Source organism: Podarcis gaigeae, assembly GCF_964106915.1.
Source record: "Podarcis gaigeae genome assembly, chromosome: 12".
Taxonomy (NCBI): domain Eukaryota; kingdom Metazoa; phylum Chordata; class Lepidosauria; order Squamata; family Lacertidae; genus Podarcis; species Podarcis gaigeae.
Genome location: NC_139688.1, coordinates 11712343 through 11736735, shown reverse-complemented (window position 1 = coordinate 11736735; position 24393 = coordinate 11712343). Strand labels below are relative to the sequence as shown.

The 24393-nt window shown below is 43.8% G+C and overlaps 1 protein-coding gene across 22 annotated transcripts in view; it reads left to right on the top strand.

Annotated features, from left to right (window-relative positions):
• Window positions 1–6433: 6433 nt before the first annotated feature.
• The window catches only part of KMT2C (lysine methyltransferase 2C), a 151828-nt gene continuing 133868 nt past the window's right edge, over window positions 6434–24393 (top strand). For 6 of the 22 annotated variants that reach the window (XM_083704419.1, XM_083704436.1, XM_083704420.1 and 3 more), the window contains exon 1: window positions 6696–7792. In XM_083704419.1, the coding sequence (XP_083560545.1) occupies window positions 7608–7792 (185 nt within the window). In that variant the 5' untranslated portion in view covers window positions 6696–7607. Of the gene's footprint in view, window positions 7793–21843; window positions 22346–24393 lie in introns of those variants that run through there. The other 16 variants (XM_083704425.1, XM_083704427.1, XM_083704426.1 and 13 more) reach the window with 7 other exon arrangements.

Genomic DNA, 24393 nt, shown 5'->3' with positions numbered 1-24393 from the left:
GAAGATGCTGGAAGGCCTGCTGAGGATCGCAGCCTTATTTTCATTGCCAGTCGACGGGCCTTTTATTTTATTTTTTTCTTTATTTTTATTTTTTAATATTGATACAGCAAGAAAAAAGGAAAAACACAAATACCAAATTAGACACAGGAATAACCATAGACACATAATTTTCTTAACAAACAATAAAACATATATTGGTCTTAACACTAAAGACCCAACTTCCCATCTAGTCCATATTTTGATTTCATATTACTTATTGCCAATACACACTTTTATCATAATTAAACTTTTTCTTAATATATCAAATTTCTTATATCTAGGTAAAGGGACCCCTGACCATTAGGTCCAGTTGTGGCCAACTCTGGGGTTGTGGCGCTCATCTCGCTTTACTGGCCGAGGGAGCCGGCGTACAGCTTCCGGATCATGTGGCCAGCATGACTAAGCTGCTTCTGGCGAACCAGAGCAGCGCACGGAAACGCAGTTTACCTTCCCGCTGGAGTGATAACTATTTATCTACTTGCACTTTGACGTGCTTTCGAACTGCTAGGTGGGCAGGAGCAGGGACCGAGCAACGGGAGCTGACCCCGTCGCGGGGATTCGAACTGCCAACCTTCTGATCGGCAAGTCCTAGGCTCTGTGGTTTAACCCACAGCGCCACCCGCGCCTCTTAATTTCTTATATCTACCTTGCAAATATTACTGAAGTTCCTCGAATGCTGCCTTTTAAAAGGATCCTGATGCTTGCATGCGCACCATACATTTAAAGTACATCTCCCTCCCACCCCAAAAGCGTGCTAATTGTAGTCCATCCCCCCACAGAGCTACACTTCCCAGCACCCTTAAGTGACAGTTACCAGGATTTTTTGCGGGGGAAGCCATGTATGGTAGGTGCGTATGTATGCAGTGTTCTGGCTAGGGAATATTATTGGGGTTTTGTTTTCATTTGCCCTTCAGAAAGTAATCTCTATGAATAGTGGGGTAGGAAATGAGCTGCTGCTTTGGAGGCACCGTCACGCCACTCTGGCACCTTATTGCCACAGTTGTATATGACTGACCACAGGTAAAAACAAAGCCACAAAGAAGTCTGCCCCCTCCCCCAAAAAACACATTTACTTAAGTATTATAATAGTCACGTTCACTCCACTGTCATTAAAGCTGCTACCAGGTATGTAATCAGACACCTGATCTTAAGTCAGAAGGATAATGAGTAGAGCAAGGACATTCAGTATGTTTGTGGTTGAGAGAGACTCCAAGGCTAAACCATCTCCCTCCCTGGGGCACAGCCAGATGGCAATAACTGGTGACTTGGGAGGGTGTTGAATCAGTGCATCAGAGTAGTGAGTGTCCATCTGCATTTGTCTTCCAGCGGCCTGAACGGCTGAGAGGCACCAGCTTAGGTTTGCAGTCCACAAATCTGGCCTCCTGTTCTAAGTCTGGAACTTGTGCAAGCCTTTTTCAGGAATATTTTCCACACTATTCAGTTGTCTCTCCCACCCACTCAAAGAAAACCCCCAGGTGTTATCTCAATTATTTTGTGCCACAGAATACACTGGGCCCATCTCTCTCTGCATACATCCAGCCAGATTTATATTTGTTGCTTGCACTAAATGTTGACAAGCAAACCGAGGAGGTTCTTTCCAAACAACCTATTAAGCAATCATCCCAATTTGTTTGCACCAAGTTTGCCAGGAGGTTGGATGAAGTCAATTTTTTATTGAGCGTTTCTTCTGATTTATTTGTTTGCGAGGATGGTATACAATGTTTCATCAGGCAAGTGTTATCCCACACTTTCTGGTGCATTTTTCTGTCACTTTTCTTATTGTGAGAAGTCTGGGTTTGGGGAAGAAGGGTGTTGGCTTTGTAGTGCAAGAGCATCAAGTCAGATTTAATTGTGCACCCTGAATCTGTTGGTATATGATTGTATCCTTTCCCCAAACTGTGACAGCCTGGAATAACCCTAACTTTGTTATATATGATCATTGCTTGGAAGCAAAATAACTAACAGGACATAAAGATCCAAATTGTGACTGGAACTTGGAAGTGCCACAGTGCTTCAAAGGTAGCATCTTTATTATTATTTATTGTATTTGTATTTCACCCTTCATCTGAAGAGCTCAGGGCATTTCACAGCATAAAAATACAAACTAAAAACACAAAATACATAATAAGAACAAGGAAAAAACCTAACTCATAAACCCCCCTCCCACTTATGAGAGTTTGCCGTGCACATATCTTCCTCTCAGGCAATTATTTGTGAAGCAGTGCTCCACTGAAGGTTAAGTTTTTTACAGTGGTACCTCGAGTTACATATGCTTCAGGTTACATACACTTCAGGTTACAGACTCTGCTAACCCAGAAATATTACTTCGGGTTAAGAACTTTGCTTCAGGATGAGAACAGAAATTGTGTGGTGGCGGTGCAGCGGCAGCAGGAGGCCCCATTAGCTAAAGTGGTGCTTCAGGTTAAGAACAGTTTCAGGTTAAGAACGGACCTCCGGAATGAATTACCGGTAATTACTTAACCCGAGGTACCACTGTATGTATGTGTGTGTGTGTGTGTATATATATATATATATATATATATATATATATATATATCAGTAAGCTCTCTCTCTCTCTCTCTATATATATATATATCAGTAAGCTATATAATATAACTGAAAGGTTTAATAAAGTGGTGGTGGAGGAGCATAAGTCCTGCAATATCAGGTGAGGCATTTGTAATAGACTTGACCTCATGCAACCCAAAACCTGCTGTAGCACTGCAAGTCCAGGCCTGCATCATATTCCAAATAGGGCGGTACAGCAAAGCAACAGCTCTTCCTACTCTTCCTACTCTTGCTTGCGCTTATTGGTTACGATGGTCTGTCCTTTATTCTTTCCCAAGTGCTATTCCTTCTAGAGGTGCATTCAAACTAAGAGAGTTGTTCAACATTCTATAGACCACTTTTAAAAAAAGCTTTCATTGTACTCCAGCAATTTCACAACCAATAAGTATAAGTATATGTGAACTTGCCTGGGGAAAGAATGGTATCTGGTGGCCCTAAAAGATTTCAATGCAAACTATATACCCCTTGTGGATCCTAACAATGTTCATTTGGAAGTGAGATAGTCCCAAGTATGCAGCTCAACCTTATACAAATTTACTAAAAAGTTAAATCCCACAAGGTTTATTGAGGTTTAGTCTGAAGCAAATGTGTAATCTCAGTTGTCTCCCAACACCCAAGGCAAGCCTCCAGAGGGTGCCCATTATAGCCTGCAATAAATGATTGTGCAATTGTTACCCCATGGCTTTTCTGTGAAAACTCTCTCCTGTTATCACACAATCACAGTGTATGCCATTGTGCAACATTTCATTGTGTGGAAGCCTCATAAAAGCTAGCACGGCATACTCTGTGTGAAGGACTTTGTTGATTTGTCATAGGCTTCTTATATTTTATATATAAGAAAATGCACCAGTTTAGAAGCAGCAGTACAAGGACAGCCTTCCATATGTTGCTGGACTTCAGCTCCCATCATCCCAGCCAACTGGTCATGCTGCTTAAGGCTGATGAGAGTTGGAGTCCACACGTGCAGAGCCACAGGGTCCCCACTCCCGAGATATACAATACTTTGGAAAATGGACATGGATGTTGCATTTCTATCCATTTTTCCTTTTGTTTAATCTCTCTCCCTGTATGCTGCTAAAGCTATACCCAGCCATAAACTCACAAAACAGCCACACTCTCAGCCTCCACAGCTCCATGCACAGTATGGGGAAAATAATGCTGTCTATCTTTCAAGGTTATTGTAAAGCTTACTGAGATAATGCATATAAAATATGATATAATACACACTCAAAAAGCCATATACAAATGTTAAATACTATTATTATGCATAAACCAATAGCAACCCTTTTAAACAAAGCTCTACATTCACTTTGGATTAATGAAACTTTTATAATGACCACCAACTGTTTAAAAATATTGGCTAACATGAGATCACTGTTTTGTTTTTAAAAAAATCCAAATTCTGCAGCCAGGGTCATGCAAATTATGCAATCAGAGTCATCCAGCTGCAATTTTGATTATGGCTACGCAGAATTCCTAATGATTTCAATGGGGCTTATTCCCATTAAATGGGGTTAGGATTGCTGCCTTAATTTACACAGGAGCAAGTCTTGTTGAATTCAGTAGCTCTTAGTTCTGAACAGAGGTGGCTAAAATTGCACTGTTATTTTCTGCCTCTAAAATCCTATGGCTCATTCCAAAGGTTCGAGGGTTAATTATTTTATGGCCCATAGCTCTGGTTGCATGACTCAGCAGTTGTGATATGGTAACTCAAACAATAGTTAAACCCAAATCTAGTGTCAGGAGAAGGGGAGAAAGATTCTAAAAGGCCATAAAAAAGCAAAATAAGCTTACTTGGTGCTAGATCAGGTGAGAATGACATGCACCCCACCTTCGAGGCAGATTTTTGCCCCTTTCAAGCTCCACCCCACTCCCGTCCAACATTGTCGCCCCATGTCCTGCTTTCAGGACAGAGGACACCACGGAGCGAGCGTCTCCTCCTCCGAGCCAGACTCGGGCTGTACTCTGGGACAAGTTAAATCCCATGTAATGAGGCTTAACCCCCGAGCCGAGCCTCAGAGAATCTGGGCAGGTAGCCAGCCAGCCAGCTAGGCCCCTATCCCAGGGGGAGTGGGGAGCAGGATTAGCGCCATCGCCAGCCCCCTCCACCTCCGCCCCCCCCCCCAGCAGCAGCAGCCCCAGCAGCTGCTGCAACCAGAGATGCTGGAAAGCATCCCTCTCCCCAGGCGATCTCCCTTGCTGGTGCCGCGCTCTCCCCACGCGCAGCCCCTTGCCAATCGCGGCTCCCCACCCTCCAGGCTTCAGTCAGTGAAAGCTGACCTGGGCGGGTCTGTAATGTTGTTGGACTGAGAAACTACAACCTACATGTGCGGGGGTGTGTGTGTGTACAGCCGTCCAATCGACGGTGCCTTCTCTGCGCCCAGGTGAAATGTCACGCCCACGGCCTGCCAGCGCTTTCTTCGCGCACACCCTCCGCCGATCCCTCCCTGCCTTCCCCTACACGTCTGCAGAGCTATTCCCTGCTCAACCTCCGCTGACCTCGCAGGGCTGGAACAATCGCGCGGCCGAAGCGCCTCCCACTTCGCGCCTGGGATCTGGTGCGAGAGGTCTGGGCAGGGGAGCGCAGCAGCGCAGCTGTTGTCAGGCGCTTCCACGTGTGCATATTTTGCAGAGCGCGCGGCGAGAGGCCCGCCCGCCCACCCCACCCCCCAAAAAAGTCAGTCGCGCGTAGACGGCGTGTGAAAACAGTCAGGGAAGCAGCCTCAGTGGGTGTGGTCGTGCGAGGGTGGGGAAGTCGCAGCCAAGCCCGTGCCCAGCATTCTTATCCCCATTGGGAGAAGGTGGGGTTAGGTGTCCTTTTCACACCCAGACTGGGGACTATAGCAGCGAACACCTAGGGCCCGAGGGCCCTTCGGACTCCTCCCCACAAATAAGAAAATTGACGGGGTCAGCCCCCCTAAAGTTGATGGGCATCAGAGGTGCCAACTTGAATAAAATATGTGGGGGGGGGGCAGGTAAGTTCTGCCCTGCATAATCGATCACACTCGCGGAGCGCACGCACAATTTGAATGGCATTGCCCATAAACTTGGGGTGGGGGCTCATATGTTTTCTTGGGGAGGACGAAGGGGCCTCAACCATCATTCAAATGGTGTGCTTGCATTCAGTCTTGTAATCGATTATGTGGGGCGGGGTTATTTGTTCTCCCCCAATACAGTATTTTATTCAAAGTTGGCACCACTGCGCTGGATGAAAAGAGTTCACTCGCTGGTTCAGCGCGATACTCTCTCTCTCTCTCTCTCTCACACACACACACAGACAGACGAGTGCCAATTTGAATAAAATATGCGGGGGGCAGATAAGCCCCGCCCCACATAATCAAACACAAGACGTGCACACGCACTGTCCATCAACTTTGGGGTGGGCCCGGCCCCCTCAAATATTTTATTGGGGGCTCTCTCGAAGGGACCTCGGCCCCTAGATGTTGGCTCCTATGCGCGCGCAAACATAGAGAGAGGCGCAAAATTCGCTTGCGACACATATGCGAGGCAGCCACAGGGACAAGAAGTCCTCCTAGCTGCTTCCAATCAGTCGAGAGCGAGCGAGAGAGACTCATCCCGTCCCTGGACTCCGCGCTCCACATTTTTGCCACAGCCGCCGCCGCCGCCACCACGACATTCGCCGCTGCCAACAGCAGCAGCAGCAGCAGCGCCGCCCGTGAGGTCAGCGGCGGCGACGGCGCGTCGAATGAGATGTCTGCGCTGAGAGGGAAAGGGCTGGCCGGTGGGCGGGCGACTTGGGCAGGCGCAGTGGGGGGCCCTGCCTAGAGCAGGGGGAGGGGGAGGACGGGGAGTTCGAGAGAGGCCGAGCGATTGTCGCCGCCGCCACCTTCCCCTCCCTCCCTCTTCTCGGAAGGTGGCTGCGCCTGTGAGGGCGGAAAACAACAACAACAGCGCGGCGTTTCGAGCCGGCGGCTGTCGCTGCTAACTGGGCTGTTGGCGCGCCTCAGCGGCTGTAGCGCAGCGACCACCGTCGCCACCTCAGGGAGGAGGGTGTTGCTCCCGTCAGCCGCGCGACACCCTCCCTCAGAAACTGTCTCCTTCGCCCCTCCCCCCGGTTTCTTCTCTCTCTCCTCAAGTAAAACTTCCTGGCTGGCGGCGTCGCGGGCCCGCCTGAGGGGAAAAGGAAAGAAAAGAGCGAGGGAAGGCGGAGGAGAGGAGTTGCCCTGTAATAAGCCGGCGCACACCCTAGAGCGACCCACCTCCCTTCCCCGACACACAACACCCCCCCCCCCACCACACGGGCGCTTTCCAGTTGTACGTTCCCTTCCCTCAGCAGCAGCTGGAGGAGCTGTCAAAACTTCCTCTCAGCTGCCCTCCGCCCGCCCGCCCAGCGTCGGCCTCCGCCTCCTCCCCTTCCCCCGGGGGCGGGGGAAGGGCATAGGGCCAACGTCCGATGAAGCGGCGGCGGAGGCTGCCTCCTCCTCGGCAGCAGCAGCAGCAGCAGAAGGAGTCGTTCGTTGCCTGCGGCCGCCACCCTTCACGGGGCCTTGTGTGAGGCTAGAGCGGGCGTCGTCGCGTGAGGGAAGAGATTCTCCTCAGCTGAGGCGGCGGGAGAAGCCGGCCTGCCCTGCGCGCGCCGGCGGTTGGTGGCGTCGTCGCCGCGGGTCGCTCTCCCCTCCTGCGCCGACCTCGCCGGCCCTCCCCTCCGCCCCGCGAGGAAAGGGGTCTGGTTGCGTGTGGGCTGAGGCGGGCCCTCCTCCCTTCGCCCTCCCCATGCCGCTACCTGCGCGCTGGTCCGCGGCGGCTGAGGCCAGCAATGCGAGGCGGAGGTAGGAGAGAGGAGGAGGAGGCGGAGAAGAAGCAGCAGCAGCAGGAGAAGAAGAAGACGACGACGACGAAGGGGAACAGCGGCGGCGGCGGCGGGAGCAGGAGGAGCGTCGGGATCGCCGCCCTCCTCCTCCTCCTCCTCCTCCTCACCCCCGTCCCCCAAGCTCCCTCCTCGCCCTCCATGTGCCTCCTCTCCCGTCCTGCTGACTAGGATGTCAACGGAGGAGCAGAGCCCGGCGCCGGCGGCCGAGCAGCCGCCTCCTCCTCCGCCGCCGCCGCCACAACTCCCCGAGCCGGGAGCTCCCCCCACGGCGGCGGCGGCGGCCGCCACAGACAAAAGACCTAGGGGCCGGCCTCGCAAAGATGGCGCTTCCCCTTTCCAGAGAGTCAGGAAGAAGTAAGTTCAGTGCGTGAGGGGATGGTGGCGAGAGGGAGAGGGGGAGAGAGAAAAGGGAGGCAGGGCAGGAGCGCTGTCAGCTCCAGGAAGGGGCTTCCTCCCCCTCCTCCTCTTTCCTGACCCAGTTGTCATGTCGAGAAGGGCCACCTCTGGCCTCTTTTCCTCCTCCATCCTCTCCCCTTTGCACTTTGCCTCCCCTCCCCTTCCTCGCCTGCTTCTGCCTTTCCTTTTGTTTATACTTTTTTCACTCCTCCCTGCCCCAGTGCCATATTGAGAAAGGCCCTGGCTTGGCTTACCTTCCTCTCCTACTTCCTTCTTTCTTTCTCTTCCCCACCCCCCTGTTTTGTCACCGTCCTGCTATTCCCATTATTTCCCTTACTTTTAATTTCTTTTTGTTGTTCTCCTGCCCCAGGTTTCATGCTTAGAATCGCTCTCCTCTTTTTCTTCTCTCTCTCTCTCCTTTATTATCCTACTCTTTCTATTTTTAATTTTGTTCTTCCTCTCTTCTTTTGAGATTAGTTTCTCTCACCAGGTCTTTTCTCTTCTAGCTTACTCGACCTATGCTTCTCTTGGCCACACAGACACACACTGCAATATAGTGGGGTTTGTTTTTCCTTTTGTTTTGTTTTTTAAACCTGTTTTTTAAAGTCCGGTTTTGCCATAACAGGATTACTTTTGAAAACAAATTTCTTCTCACTCTCTCGCTGCATACAGGCAGCACGTCTATCAATCTTAGGATGGTGATTGTGTAATGGGAAGCTCCTCCCTAGGAGCTGTCAAAAGCCACAGCCAGGGGTATGCACAACAACAGGAGAGTGGCTGGGGGAAGATTGTGGTGTTTTGGCTTTGTCTCTTGCTACTGCCATCTTTCTGTTTGTTAGCATCCTGACAGTTAATGTGAAGAAATTAAATTAGTGTCTCGTTTTATGGCTCTGAGTACTTGAGTATTAATGAAAACAAGGAGCATTATGTTGTCCTTTGCTGAATCTGACACCGGAGATGCAGGTAGTTTTGGCTTTCTTTTACATAGAAAGCATCATTCAAAAATTAACATACTTAATTTAGTACTGAGGTTTGGGAGTACTTTGAGACTAAGCATCTATGCTCTTTGTAATAATTAATATGGACTCATATAATGTACATGCTATAATTCTGTACTGGTCTTTGAAGCACACAGTTCTTCTGCCTCCAGTTAAATGGAAAAGAAAGGGGGTTATGGGTAGTAGCTAACTTTTAGAATATTACTTTCCACCTCAAAGCAAAACAGACACTATGCTTTGCTTTCAACAGTTCAGATACTTGATTTTTAAAAAAATAATAATCAAAGGGATATGGGAAACCCCACGCATGTGGGCCTTGACTGGATAATGTATAGCTAAAGTTGACACTGCTGTTTTTATTGCATTTGCTTTATGCTGATACCAACTCATTCCTCCTTTTTATTTGATTGCTCAATAAAAGCAATCCTTTAAATTTTCAGGCAAAATTCAGAAATGTGATATTTTCATGTGCAGTTGGAAGAGAAAAATTAAGGAAGTGAGGAGAAACAACTCACCAGCTTTTTCATCCATGGCAATGTATCCAGGAGGCATAGTACCATCAGTTATTGAAGACACCTCTATTACCTATTAGCTATACTTGGTGTAAAAACTAGCATGAAGGCCTTGCCATTAGATGGCTTTCAGAAGTAATAGTGTGCAGCTACAGATATGTACTTGACCTGTTCTTAACATTTTTTTTAAAAAAATTAAGGTTGTTTTTAAGGTTGTTTTTTTAATTGACTAGGAAGTAAGGTTGTGATGCAAAAGCGATTTCTATATTTTTCTATGGTTGCAAAATAGTCTGCACATACACTGTGTATAGAAGAGAACATGGGAAGGTGCTGTACTGGGGAATTCATTTGACAGGTTTCTGTTTTTGGAGTGCTGCTTTACACTAAAATGTGTATGAAATACACATAAACAAATGGATAACAAGAGAAATCCCTGCTTATTTGTGGCTACCATACATTCGTCCGAATTACCTTGCCTTGGGGGAAATTGTGAGCATGGAGACTTGGCAGTTTTCAAAGAGAAGTTGTACAGTTGTTCCCCAACCTTAGATATCTTTGTTTACTTTTGTTTATTGTACATCTCACACAGAACATACTATAGGGATTCTGCTTGTGGCAGACTGCAACACTGAGGGAAGGAGATGGTGTTTAAAGTATGTAGTCTCCAAACTATTTTGTGCCGTATTGATCAATGCCAGTATCATGGATTGTTTCTGTAATGGTAGGTAAAGGTAAAGGGACCCCTGACCATTAGGCCCTGTCGTGGCCGACTCTGGGGTTGCAGCGCTCATCTTGCTTTACTGGCCGAGGGAGCCGGCGTACAGCTTCCAGGTCATGTGGCCAGCATGACTAAGCGAACCAGAGCAGCGAACGGAAATGCCGTTTATCTTCCCGCCGGGAAGATAACCTATTTATCTACTTGCACTTTTAACATGCTTTTGAACTGCTAGGTTGGCAGGAGCAGGGACCAAGCAATGGGAGCTCACCCCATTGCGGGGATTCGAACCGCCGACCTTCTGATCGGCAAGTCCTATGCTTTGTGGTTTAGACCACAGCGCCACCCGTGTCCCTCTGTAATGGTATGTACTGGTAAATATAGCTCATATGGTGGAGCACTGATGGAATGTGTTCCTCTCATTTTATAGACAGGTTTCTTTGCTGTGCACCAGCTGCAGCCACCAGAATGCATAAATGACATGGTCCCTACACAGTGGACTTAAATTAAGTTTAAATTTATGGAACTCCAGTCTTGATATTTATGAATGACAGCAGACTAGTTTGATTCTGACAACAAGCCTAGCAGCCTTCTTTCCAGAAGAGGCTGGTGGAAAAAGCTCCTGGTCACTGCTACCAGTTCCAGATGCAGTGGTTGAAGAGAATCCCTAGGCTATAGTGATGATGGGAGGATAAACCCCATCAATAGCTGGTAAGCATATCCCTCCAGGTTACAAGACTGAGGCAATGATGGTTGGCAGGTCTTGACTGGATTCAACTTCAAAGGCTTTGCCTGCATCCCATTATTGACTAACATGAGATATGAAAAAAATAGAGAGTGTGTGTACATTATGCTTATGTTATTGATGACACCTCATTAGTCTCTAATTAGATGTGATTTCGGCCTATCTCCATCATGAATGGGAATCAAGTGGAACATATATTGTAGGAGGATTTCTGAAACAACCATTCCAAAACCAGTCCCATGTGCTACCTGACAAGCTACTCCACAAATCAGGAACTTCTCAAGGAGCTATGCTATGGCAGTATGAATAAATGTTTTAAAAGGAAAAGTATTGGTAGATGCTTGTTCATGCAGCTTGCCGGATCCCCGCCCATGGCTTGTGAAAGCCACATGGGACAAGCAAGCTGCTTTGCTGATCTGTGATCATCAGAGCTTCTAACAGGGACCACACAACAGACCAAAATCCACTATCTTTGGAACCAAGTTTAAACTTTATTACTGATTTGTGGACAGTTATTGCCTAGTTTCCAGCCTCTTTCTTTTTAAGAACAAATAATTAGGCCAATTTATAAAGCTATTTTGTTTCTTTACCCATTCCAGTATGCTTTCCAACCTGCTTTGAGAAAATGCTTGTGATCCTTGCCCACATTTTATAGAGGAAATCATATTCCATGAATCTATTTACATAGCTGTTGTCAGTCATGAGGCACAGGTGATGCAAATGCCAAGTGGGATGTTGGTGTACTTCAGTGTTTTTAAAAAATTGTGATACAGTTGCCTGTGTGTTGGTAAGCTAATGGTTAGAACACTGCAATGCAGTCAGTGTGGGGCTAACCTTGGGGTTGGTCTGGAAGCTGCAGCTGGTGCAGAACATGATGGCTAGGTTGCTTGTGGGGGCAAACCAGCATGTAACACTCTGCTTATAGAATTTGCACAGGCTGCCAGGCTGCTACCAGGCCAAGTTCAAGGTGTTAATATATAAGGCTGTGTATAGCTCAGGACTAGCTTATTTGAGAGACTGCCTTTTCCTTTATAGACCCAGTAGATCTCTGCAGTATGCAGGAAAGTTTTTCCTGCAAGTTACAAAGATCTCAGTAACTAAGCAGAGCTTTCAGTGTGGATGCCCCTGTTTTGCATTCTTGTTGAGATATGGCAGGTGTCCACTATCTGCACTTTCCTAAACAATTGAATACTTTTTTGTTCAGACAGGCTTTCCCAGCTGGATAATTTGGTTTTTGCTTGTGACTGCTTATTTTGTGTTTTTTATGTTTTTGTTATACATTGCCTTGAGACGATTGTATCAAAGGCAATTTCTAAATTGATGGTTATGGTAATATGCTCTCAGTGGAATTAGGATAGTTTTAGTTTCAATTGTAATAAAACATTTTTTTAAATAAAAAAGGTCATAGACTTAACATCATCATATTTTTGAATGAAGGCTCTCAAAGTGAAGCTAACCAGCAAAGCTGAAATGTTAGTGTTATACCTGTTTATTTTGGCTGTGTGACAAAAATGCAGAATAAGTAACATAACCATTTTAATGATGTTTCTCTTACCAAAGTTTTAATATTACTATACTGAAATGAATTCAGAAAAGTGATCCTTGCAAGCATGTTCTGGGTACTTCTGCAATTCCTACAAGACTTCATATTAATATTTTATAGTAACCCATATAAGCAATAATTATGATTATTAATTCAAAGTGTCATAGGTCACATGAAGGCAAGAAAATTTAAAATAAGTAGGGTAGCATGTTGTTTGGTGCTTAAAAAGTAATGGCAGATAGATCTTCTTACTATAAATGCTGCATCATATTTGCATCATATTCAAGTTCCAGAAGGTGCAGGAAAAACTCACTGTAAGGACATTTCCCTTTCAAAACAGATTACTACATAAAGTATCATTTTCCTTTTTCTAGTGGGATTATGCTTAATTCAGATGTCTAGCATGTCAATAAGATTGCTTTGTGTGTTCTGTTATAGAGAGTAGCCAGTCATAGTGGTAATATAAACAAATATAAACAAAACCATTATTGTACTGTAATAGCTGAATGTATGTGTGTGCAACTAAGGTCTCAGCAAGCTTGCTTTTTGAATGTTGACTGGTATATTCGTTGTGAATGCATATGCAACACCTTTTTGGCCTGTTCCAAATATAGCTTTTCACATTGCTCATATTGTGAAGTGAATGTAAAAATGGACCTCTTGTAGGATGAAAACAGTTGTATGAATTTATCCAGAGAGTCTAGAAGTAGTTGAAGTGCCTTGTGAATGAAATGTGGTGCCATTAACTGGCATGGCATTGCCCTTTATAAGTAGAAGACACCCTATCAAAAGAAACAGTTAATAGCTGCGATCCAGCCAAGAGTTAGGATTATAACTAAATAGCTTCTTTCAATAAACCAAAAATTGTATACTCATTTGGATTAATTTTGTTTCGGGGGTGGGGACAACATGCATTTTTCTATTAACTGCAAATCTTATACATGTTTGCCCAGAAATGTCACTGATTCAATTGGCCTTGCTCTATAGTAAGTGTGTTTAGGTATGTAACCTAAGAATCTCAACATGATTATTAGTAATAATGATGCTGTGATTGTTAATAATTATTTATGCATTTCCCATTCTTACTAAAACTTAACCCAAATGGGAGTACAATTTCCAATCAGCTGAAAGAAAAACTCTGACACATGAGCCCTTATTATGATTAGTAGAAATATTTGCTATTAAAGAATGATGGGATAAACTATTCTGCTATTACATAATAACAATTAGAAATTCCCATATCAAGTCATGAAAATGCACCCTTTTATTAGAATAAGTTGAAATGCTGCTTGCATTCCCCCACTTGAATTTACAGAGGCAAAATCTCATAGACTTTATTTTATGAATATAGAGTGTTGGCATATGTATAAAACCAAACCTCTACTTAAAACTTTAACTTGATATCATTAAAAATTTTACTTGCTCATTCACCCCAAAGCCATAAACAAGTCTATCAGCTTGTATTTAGATACCCTACACTAGGATAGAACTCCCTTATGTTAACATCTGCATCTCACAATGGCAAGGTGTATTCTACCCAAAGACACTTCTAAGTTTAGAATGAAGGCAGTAGATGGTGATGAGATGGGTGTAGCAAAACTAACAATGAGACAGCTGTGAACAGCACAATGAGTTACTGGGCATAGCATGTCAGGTGCTTAAGCATTAGTTATTTTGTAGGTATTGCATCTTGGATTCATAACAAGACATTTCTTGAGTGGTGGTGTAGTTGAATAGTTGTCCTCTCTCCCTCTAGAAATGTCTTAAGTGCCTAGGAAAGGCTTGAGTCTAGAAATATGGTCCATGTAGCACAGCATCCATAGGGAGAGAAACTAAAGGAGTTAGTAGATGATGAGGTGAAGATATTATCCTTTCTTCTAGGCCTTTAAGTTTGTGTGTGTCTGTGTCTCTCTGTGTGTGCTCTTTCTGTTTTTGCAAATCACCCAGGAAGCATGGCTGAAAGGCAGCATGTAAATCTTTAAAATTAATAAGGCTTTAAAGCTTTGTTTTTTCTTTAGTTCATTGCTCCTGTTGCCGATTCCTGGGCCACACTGAATGGAGCACTATCAGAGCTAAACCAGTATCAAAGCACAAAATTTTAATTATTTAAAAAATATTTATAGGGCGCCTTTCATTCTGTCCCTAAGACTTATTAATCTTTCTGACCTAAAGGCAGGACAAAAAGCAGGACCCACAATATCAGTTTCAAAACACAGGACATTCTTCAAATAACCAGACCTCAAACCATTTGTGGCTTTAATGAGCATGCCCAGGTATTTAAACAGGGCCCAGAAATGTACCAGCAGCCAGTAGAACTAGCACAGAATTGGTGTGATAGAGTCAAATGGCCATGTTTTATACCAGCTGAATTTGCTGGGTCATTTTCAAAGGCAGCTCTGTGGTAGAGCACATTGCATTCTAGTCCAGTCCAGGAGCTGGTGGTGCTGTGGTCTAAACCACTGAGTCTCTTGGGCTTAGTGATCGGAAGGTCAGCGGTTCGAATCCGAAAGATGGGGTGAGCTCCTGTTGCTATGTCCCAGCTTCTGCCAACCTAGCAGTTCAAAAGCAAACCAACACAAGTAGATAAATAGGTACAACTGCGCCTGGGAAGTAAATGGCATTTCCGTGTGCTCTTCTTTCTGTCTCGGTGTTCCATTCCGCCAGAAGCAGTTTACTCATGACCTGGAAAGCTGTCTGTGGACAAATGCCAGCTCCCTTGGCCTGAAGCGAGATGAGCGCTGCAACCCCATAGTTGCCTTTGACTGGACCTAACCATCCAGGGGTTCTTTACCTTTACCTTTTTAAAAATTCGAGTCCAGATTTAAACACATACATAATTACATTGACCCACTTTCTTTAGGTAAGTCAGATCCACAGTAGACTAACAGCCTACTTTCACAAAAGGCAGGGCTGGCTACCACTAGCCTCTCTACTTATGTAGACAGTGCTGAGTCCAGAAGAGCCCCCAAACTGCAAAACTGTTCGTTTGGCGGAAATGCAACTCAATTCCAAATTTGCTGTACCCCTCTACTGAGGTCATCTGATTTCTCTACCCATAGCATATCTGGATTATGCTTCAGCTTGTTCACCTTCACCTATCCCCAAATTGCCTCCAAAATTCTAGAATTCCACAACAACCCTGGGATTTATAGGTGGAAAACAAATAGCTATATTTTATCAGCATACTGATGACATTGCAGCCCCAACATCTGGATGACTTCCCCAGCAGTTTCATGTAGATATTAAACTGTGTGGACAAGGTGGAACCCAGTAGCACCCTGTCTGCGGAAGGCCCTGGGGCAGAAATCCCCCAGCACCGCCTTCTGAGACCAGTCCTTCCTGGAAAAACTGGAGCCACTGCTTCCTCAGCAGGGATGGTGGACAAATTAATTTGCTCCATATCTGGGAACAAATTGACTTGCTATGAACCTTTTAGACTGTTGTTTACATTAGAAATCATTTAGTTTGTATCTCTTCAATCTGCTACTTACAGTTCAATAAAGTCTGAGGGCAACCCTTAAACTTTACCCCTTTCTTAATACAGTGGTACCTCGGGTTAAGAACTTCATTCATTCTGGAGGTCTGTTCTTAACCTGAAGCACCACTTTAGCTAATGGGGCCTCCTGCTGCTGCTGCACCGCCGGAGCACGATTTCTGTTCTCATCCTGAAGCAAAGTTCTTAACCCGAGGTACTATTTCTGGGTTAGCGGAGTCTGTAACCTGAAGCGTATGTAACCTGAAGCGTATGTAACCCGAGGTACCACTGTGCCTTGTTCTCTAGCAGCACGTTGATATTAGAGTAGAAGGAAACAGACTGGGGGTGGGGAAAGCTAATGTCAAAAGTGAACGGAAGATAAATATTCATCCAACCAACCATCCCAACTCCTACTGTGGGTGATGGTACGGAAAGCAGTTGAGAAATCCAGGAAAACTAATAGGATTGCACTACTCCATCCATTCTCTGATGTATGCCATCCATTAGAGCAATAAAGGTTGTTCCATCCCAAAATTTTCATTCTAAAATGGGATTGGAATGAATTCAAATAATCAGTTTCCTTGAAGCTACAATGATTTTTTAAAAACAATCAGTTATAAATCTTAGACTTGTTTATGTATTGTAGCTACTTTTAAGGTATTACCTTCTACAACCAATCATGTAAAATATTAATATAATATATAATTTTGATACAATGCTAAATGAATAATGAAAGAACAATGGAAGTTCTCCATAAAAGTGGAATTTCCCTTTCTTCTCTTTAACTGTTCCAGTACATCTTTGTGTACTCTTACTTTTTTATAGGTGTCCTTTGTTTGGTTTTCTGCAATCCACCCAACCACTTTTTATTTGATTTTTACATGTGTAATTTGGATTGCGACTTCTCAGTAAAATATAGTGTTTTCTTCACTAAAAAGCATGCAGTGACCAGATATAATCCAGATATTAGGTGATGTTAAAACACTAAGCCAGGTATAAATAACTTGATGGTGGAGTTAATGCCTTTTCATAAGGAAAAGAGAAAGTGAGAGCAACACCGGTTGATGAGGAAGCCACTAAAAGGTTTAATTACATGTAATCCAGAAGACTGGATCTAGAAGACATCTAGGAAGAAGAGGCAATATAATTATACATTACCTAATTGTGTGGGATCAAAACACAATATACATAAGCTTTGGATCCTGATTTAAAGGACTCCATAAACTTGGTGATACTTCTGTAGATGCCACCCCCCCTTACAAGATGCCTTTAAAACTTTGGGCATCTTAGGAAGCATCTTCACATGCTGTAAGGAAAGTTGGTTTGTGAGGTGGAAAAATTAAAAGTTCCATTGTATGTATATAAAATCTTATATATGCCTGAAGGGATTCATGAACCTGGTTGTGACTGTGGTGTTTTTCCAATGAAGTGTACAAACATGGAAGCCTGCTTCTATATGCATACTTCCTTTAGCTGGATCAAGGGATCTGTGTGTTTCACTGTACTCTGAAAAAAGGTTGGTTAGGCATATCTTTAACATAGATTCTGACTTGTTTGCCTTTAGTTCAGATTCCTTATTTTTGCCTGTAACTTTGGAGGTTGATATATTTCTGAGTATCTGCTATGATGGATTGATTATTTTTTGTGTTACTATAGAACTGGCTAACTTCCAGTTGTGATTGTGGAAATAACATATTTTGTTACTTCTGAATATTATTAACTTGTTTTCCTGGGACTTTCATAGGAAAGGGAAGCACATTTTGGTCTCTGTCACTGACCAGAGGATCAGGGGGCACTGGAATGTTGCATCCCATGCCTCCTAGTAAGAGCTTCATGACAGGGGAAAGACCAGCCTGTCTCATTCATTAGCCAGAGAAGCATCTGCTGCAGGTAACTTGTGCCCCTTCCCATGTCAGAAAGAACACTCTGCTCAAACAGTTGCCCTGGGGTCACAGAAGCATAGAGGGAGAACATTCTGGTCCCATCCTTTGGCCAAAGAGCAACAGCCACTAGTTCACATGAGAACAACAGCAAGGGAAGATCTGTTTGGCCTGAACTGGATATAAATGCCTGCTTATACCTCAATAGCATCATCTGACTGTAAACTGATCCCCCCTTTCCTTTCACTACCCTTCCTTTGCCCATCTTGTCTTCTTAGATCTTCCCATCATGCTTACAAACTGACTCTCACTTTTAAAAATTGATATGAGCGACTTTGGGGGGATAATAATTGACTGAAAAACATGATAAAAGAATAGCTTGACACACACCCTGAGCTTCCCTTTTGAAGCGCAGAGTAGGCACAGTCATTTGTGCAGGTCCTGTCCACAGTTATGGGACTGAGCAAGCAAGTGGGCACTCCTGTAAGTAGGCTGATTCTGCTCATATTGTCACAACTCGTGTCACATCCTTGAGGATGGAGGTCAGGGTGAGAGTGCCAGCTCACTGTTGTACCTAGACTCAAGGTGCCTCCCCATGGCAGGGATCACTCCGCTAGCTGGAGGTGGGACAGTTACCACTCCATCCGAACTTGGGATGTCCACTGTTGCTGAGGCAGGCCTTTTTCCTGACAATCCACTTGGTCACTCCCGAGCAACTAGATCAGTACCCCCCAAGCCACTGTATCCTTCTCCAGAATTGGTTTCCAGACTCACATCACATTCCTCCCCCCCCCCCCGCCAATAAGTCTTTGTGGGGCTCATGACAATTGTTTCTTTATGAGGGTGAGCAAACTACACCACCTTGAAAGTGAGCCTGTTCCGTATTAAAATCCTTGGACTCCAAGGAATGTTTATTAACTATCAGCTGATGGCAGAGATTTGCCTCTTTTGACAGGATAGTTGAGTGGGTGAACCCTGTGCATTTAATCTTGGATGAAACTGATGATCTTGGCCCATTTTATTCTAGTTTCAGGCCTGATCTTGGCATGGAAACTGCTTTCATTGCCCTGATGGATTACCATGATGGATGGGAGATTTAGAATGAGATGTCAGTGTACTTTATGCTGATGTCATCCAGAGCTGCTGCTTTTCAACCCTAACCACTGCTTGGAATCATGAATGGATGAGGGCCAATACAATAATATTCAGTCCATATAAGATGGAAGTTCTGTTGGTAGATGGCTCATCTACCAACTCATCTCCTCCTCGCTGCCAGGGACCTCCCCACAGCCTACTCATTCAAAGCTGAAATCCTAAATCTGGCCTTTGCTTCTGGCTACTATCACCCTGCACAGAAGGGCCCCCACTCACTCTTGCTTGGCAGTCTTGCCCTCTGATGGTTTCCTTGATGGGCCATCACTGGCCTTTGGCGCTGTGGGTTAAAGCCTCAGCGCCTAGGACTTGCCGATCGAAAGGTCGGAGGTTCAAATCCCTGCGGCGGGGTGCGCTCCCGCTGCTCGGTCCCAGCGCCTGCCAACCTAGCAGTTCGAAAGCACCTCCAGGTGCAAGTAGATAAATAGGGACCGCTTACCAGCGGGAAGGTAAACGGCATTTCCGTGTGCGGCTCTGGCTCGCCAGAGCAGCGATGTCACGCTGGCCACGTGACCCAGAAGTGTCTCCGGACAGCGCTGGCCCCTGGCCTCTTAAGTGAGATGGGCGCACAACCCCAGAGTCTGTCAAGACTGGCCCGTACGGGCAGGGGTACCTTTACCTTTACCCTTTAATGGCCCATCCAGCTGGCTCTGTGGAGCTCGCTGTGCATATCAGCATAACTAAATCCAGGGGGTTTGGCAAAGTTTAATCATACCTTGAACTAATTTTAGGTAAAGGTACCCCTGCCCATACGGGCCAGTCGTGTCCGACTCTAGGGTTGTGCGCCCATCTCACTTAAGAGGCCAGGGGCCAGCGCTGTCCGGAGACACTTCCGAGTCACGTGGCCAGAGTGACAAAGCTGCTCTGGCGAGCCTGCACCAGCACAGCACACGGAAACGCCATTTATCTTCCCGCTGTAAAGTGGTACCTATTTATCTACTTGCACTTAAGGGTGCTTTCAAACTGCTAGGTGGGCAGGAGCTGGGACTGAAAGACGGGAGCTCACCCCGCCGCGGGGATTCGAACCGCCAACCATACGATCGTCAAGTCCTAGGCACTGAGGTTTTACCCACAGCACCACCCACGTCCCTCTAATTTTAACTTTTACTAAATTTTACTAATTTTACTAATAAAAAAATTAATATTTTTTTAGTATTTTACTAAAATTAGTAAATTTTACTAATTACTAATTTAGTAACATTTTACTAAATTTTACTAATTTTAACTTTTACTAAATCCAGGAATTATGGGCAATCTCCCCCTCCCCCAACATTTCTTGTGCTATTTTTCCTTATGAGAAAGGTAGCATAACAGATTTCATTGTATAAATATTCTGTAATATAGAAGAAGCAATTTTAAACTACAATTTATTTTTTAAAGTCAACTGACATGAAGTATCTCATTAAAAATCCTACAGTGTGCATAGTAATACCTCTGAAAAGATGACAGATACTCAACACATTGGTAGTTCTGGGGTAAGATATCCCAGCCTCTGTATCTCATAGCTATTGTGAGTTATATATGTGTTTAAACTCCAGCTGACCAGCAAGCTCTTTCCCTAAGGGATGCCAATATGTCATATTTTATCTGAAGAAGTGTGCATGCACACGAAAGCTCATACCAAGAACTGACTTAGTTGGTCTTTAAGGTGCTACTGGAAGGAATTTTTTTGTTTATTCTGTGGCATAGATAGCATTGATAGCAGAGTGGCTGTTAGCCCAATAGATTTTAGTATATTTTCATTTCATCATATTTCACTATTCTGAGCCAACATAAAATGGTATGCTGATGGAGGGCGGTGGATTGGTCCTTCTTAATTAAGTAGTAGCCACTGTTTCCAGATTAAAAATTGTTGTATTGTAAAGGACTGGACACGTGATGTAAATCTTGCCCTGACTGCACTGAAGTTGCATCTGATACACTTTGTGTCAGATGCAGCAAAATTGCACTGTATCTATAAGGTTGGTGTATCAATTACACATGCATTCTGTTTCTATTCATTTCTTTCAAAGTAAGGCCCACAGATTTTCGAGTTTTAAAATTACAATCATAAGTGTTCCAAGTCAATGAGCATAAGATTACAGCCTTGTCTTTTTAACCAAACAGAAATTTTGCATTATTGGGGAAAGTCTGAAATAGCTTAAGTTAAATAAAAACTATTCTTGTTTTAAAAACCATATGAATTTTAGCCGAAAAATAGGTTTCAATTTTGGCATGAAGATAATTGTTGATTTTCTAATAATCTAAAGAGTGGTATCAAGCTTATTTAATCTTGCACAAGTTAACATTGCTTGAAACATACAGTGTCCTCCTTGGTTTAAGACCTTGTGGTGGATAGGTTAGTTTTGAAGGATAACTGGGTGAGTTTGTGATATTTTTAGAGGACAAGCTCAGGAATAAAAACTCCAGTGAAATAAAAGTTACATAACGCTTCCTTTGTTCACTTGAACTGTATTTTTGGCAGAAGCTAGTTGAGGGACTGGAAAGTGGACAGAGAAAGAAATGGTACCAGTGTGTTGAGAGTAAGTTGAATGAAAACTCTACTTTAAAATTGTATTGTAAGGTTAACACACATACATTAGAGGTGGAGAAACTAAGTTCTTTTGCAAGAGAAAACAAGGCCTCTCTTTCCCTGCTTATGGAACTATTCACGGGAGGCAGACTGAAGCCCTTAACGGCCTGAGATGACAGGTTTCCTCCCTGCTTTGAGACTATCCACAGGCTTTTGGACATGCAGCTCTTAACGCAAATATGAACGTGAGTTCCGTCAGACCATGAAACCCTCACCTTGATTTTGCCCAACATTTTCCCTCTGTTGTGCCGGCAGAGAGCTTATTGGAGAGCGAGGGTTATTGTGCTTGAGTCAATATCAGTTTGTCAAACACAGTACATTGTTACCTGGTCAGGAAAGAGTTAAGTCAGAGGCGGCTTTCCTAGCGAGTGTGGCCGGGGCTCGTCGTTCCGGATCCTTGGTGGGAGAAATCCAGTCCGCACATTTGTGGCGCTCGGAATAGTCGGATCTACTTTCTCCAGCCCTGCTTTTTCTTCTTCTTCATTCCTCCCCTCCCCTTCTCCTCCTCCTCCTCTTCCTCCGGCGGCTCTAGTGTTGGATGGGGGACTCCGTAAGGGGTGAAGTTCCGCGGCGTTTTGGGGGGCTCGGAAATAACATTTGTGAGCAGTGCCCGCGGTGGGGGTGAGGGCAGGACTCGCCTGGGGGAGCGCCTGCCAGTTGTCTTCGCCGAGGCTGCTAGGGAAGCAGCTTGGGAAGTGAAGTGTTGTTTGATTTGGGAGAGTAATATGGCTGATCTAAGGGAGTGCTGAACAATTTGTCTCTCTCCACGCGACGCTGGGCTTGGATTCTAACATGTAAATAACTTCTTCCTTCGGGTAATCGGCTTGGGGCACCGATGCCTGCTCCTTCATCCTTCCTACGGGTTTTGTGAAAGGTTACGCGGTTGTGGATGACGTTGTGCAGAAAAAATTGAACGGTGGTAAGTACCCTGCCGTCAACTTCTTTGTATTAAAGGGCAAAATATGACAGGAGCCCCGGAGCTATATATGGCAGACAGGCTATTTTACAGTTCTGTGAAGATGGATGGTGGGTTGCAATAACGATGGATAGTAGTAACCGAGGCACCGTGCAGGAAAGTTATCCGAATGGCTTAAGTTGACACTTGAGATATTTCGAAACAGTTTGTTATCTTTTGCTTGTCAGGAAAACGTTTATATCCATGTGTGTTGAATATTCATAATAACAAGCACAACACTCTGCAATCAAGTGAAAAATCCAGCTCTGGCATAGCAACTAATTTATAGCTAAAATACATTTGTTCAGATATCAGAAATTTACTTATTTCAAATGACATATGTGACTTTTGTCTCTACTTGAATGCTGCATTTTTCTTTGCTTGAATAGGATATACTAGAGAATATGATTTATAGGTTTAATAAAGTCACTAGAGAATCTCTTTATTTTTGCGAATAATTTAAGGAATCAATGTAAATACAGAACTTCAATAGAATGTTTAATATAACAATTCCTGCCTCTAATGAAATATCTTTAAAGAGTGTTTTCTGGAACATTGTAAATTAAACATAGTATCCAAACATTTTCAAATTATGATTGGTTTTCTACAAGAAATAGGTCATAAGTGAAAGAATAGGTTATGTAACTAGTTTGTTTCAGTGAACTTGATACACAGTATAAGGAGTTCTCTACATATAAGGCCTATAGGGTTAATTCCTTAGTAACTCTGAATATCTATAAAGTTTTTAAAAAGTATCGGGTGCTAGATATACATTATGACACATCAGCCACCTATCCTATCATAAAATTGGAGTGTTTAATTTTATTTCATTTCTGAATTTTTAACATAGCAGAATTGCATTACACTTCAAAATATCAGCACTTTATACACATTATTCGACTCGTGCCCGCTTGAAAATATAATGAGGCAGGTAGGTCTGTCTTGGTTTTACAAAGCTATTGCCACTACCATACAATTGTATGAAAAGTTCTATTGAAAATTTTTTTATGCCTAAATAAAAATCCTAACTACAGCTGTCCTAATAGTATACTGAGAGTATACAAGCACTGCTGGTACTATTTTCATGCACAATAGGAGAATCCCTGTAGTACAATGCTTTGTAGTTGAAAATATTTTTAGCTGTGATACTTTCAAGACAAATACAGGGTAAGGACAAGATACTGTTCTGTCAGCAGTGCAATGCAGCTGCATTCATGCTAAGCCATTCATTAATGTCTCTCTAAAGAGCACTATACAATAGTTTCTTAATGTTATGAAAGCAGTTGCTCCATACCCCTTGAATACAGCTTCCTCAAACACTACTTGTGCTGATGTATCACAGATCAGGGACTCTTTACTATACTGGGTTTTTTTTATACATATGAATAATACTTAGCTTCAAATTACTTTTTTGTTTTAAACCTACTATTCTTACATCACTTCAAATTGTAGTGCTGACCAACCTTTTCGATTCTGCATCTGGACAATGTAATCTCAAATCCTAGAATAATGAAAAATGTAGTTTATGAGTAGTTTCTTCTTGTTTTGTTTCTTTGGCGTTTTATATTACACTAGTCTGATCATTTTTATTTACATTTTTTGTCAGTTCAACCTGGAAACAGGCATAGTTATTCTTGTTGTTCACCACATTTAGCGTAATGTATTTAAAAGTAAAGTACATTATATAGAATATATTTCATTCTTTTCCCTGCCCTCTCCCAATGAGTAATGTTTCTAATCAGACTCTTTACCAGCACTGTTCTATTTGTATTTATTTGGAAGTAAGTCCCACTGTGCTCAATGAGGCTTACTTCCTGGTAAGTTGGTAATGCTTCTGTTTAGTTCAATGGCACTTGCTTTTGAGTAGATATGGCTTGGATTGTGCTGTAAGATATCCTGTGATTGTGAAAGCTAGCCTATCTCTAAAGCAAATGAGCTTGAAGTGGTATTTCTGCTCTCTCTTTTCCTTTCCCTTGTCAGCTTTTTGTTCTGTTAGAAGCAGTGCTTTTTTT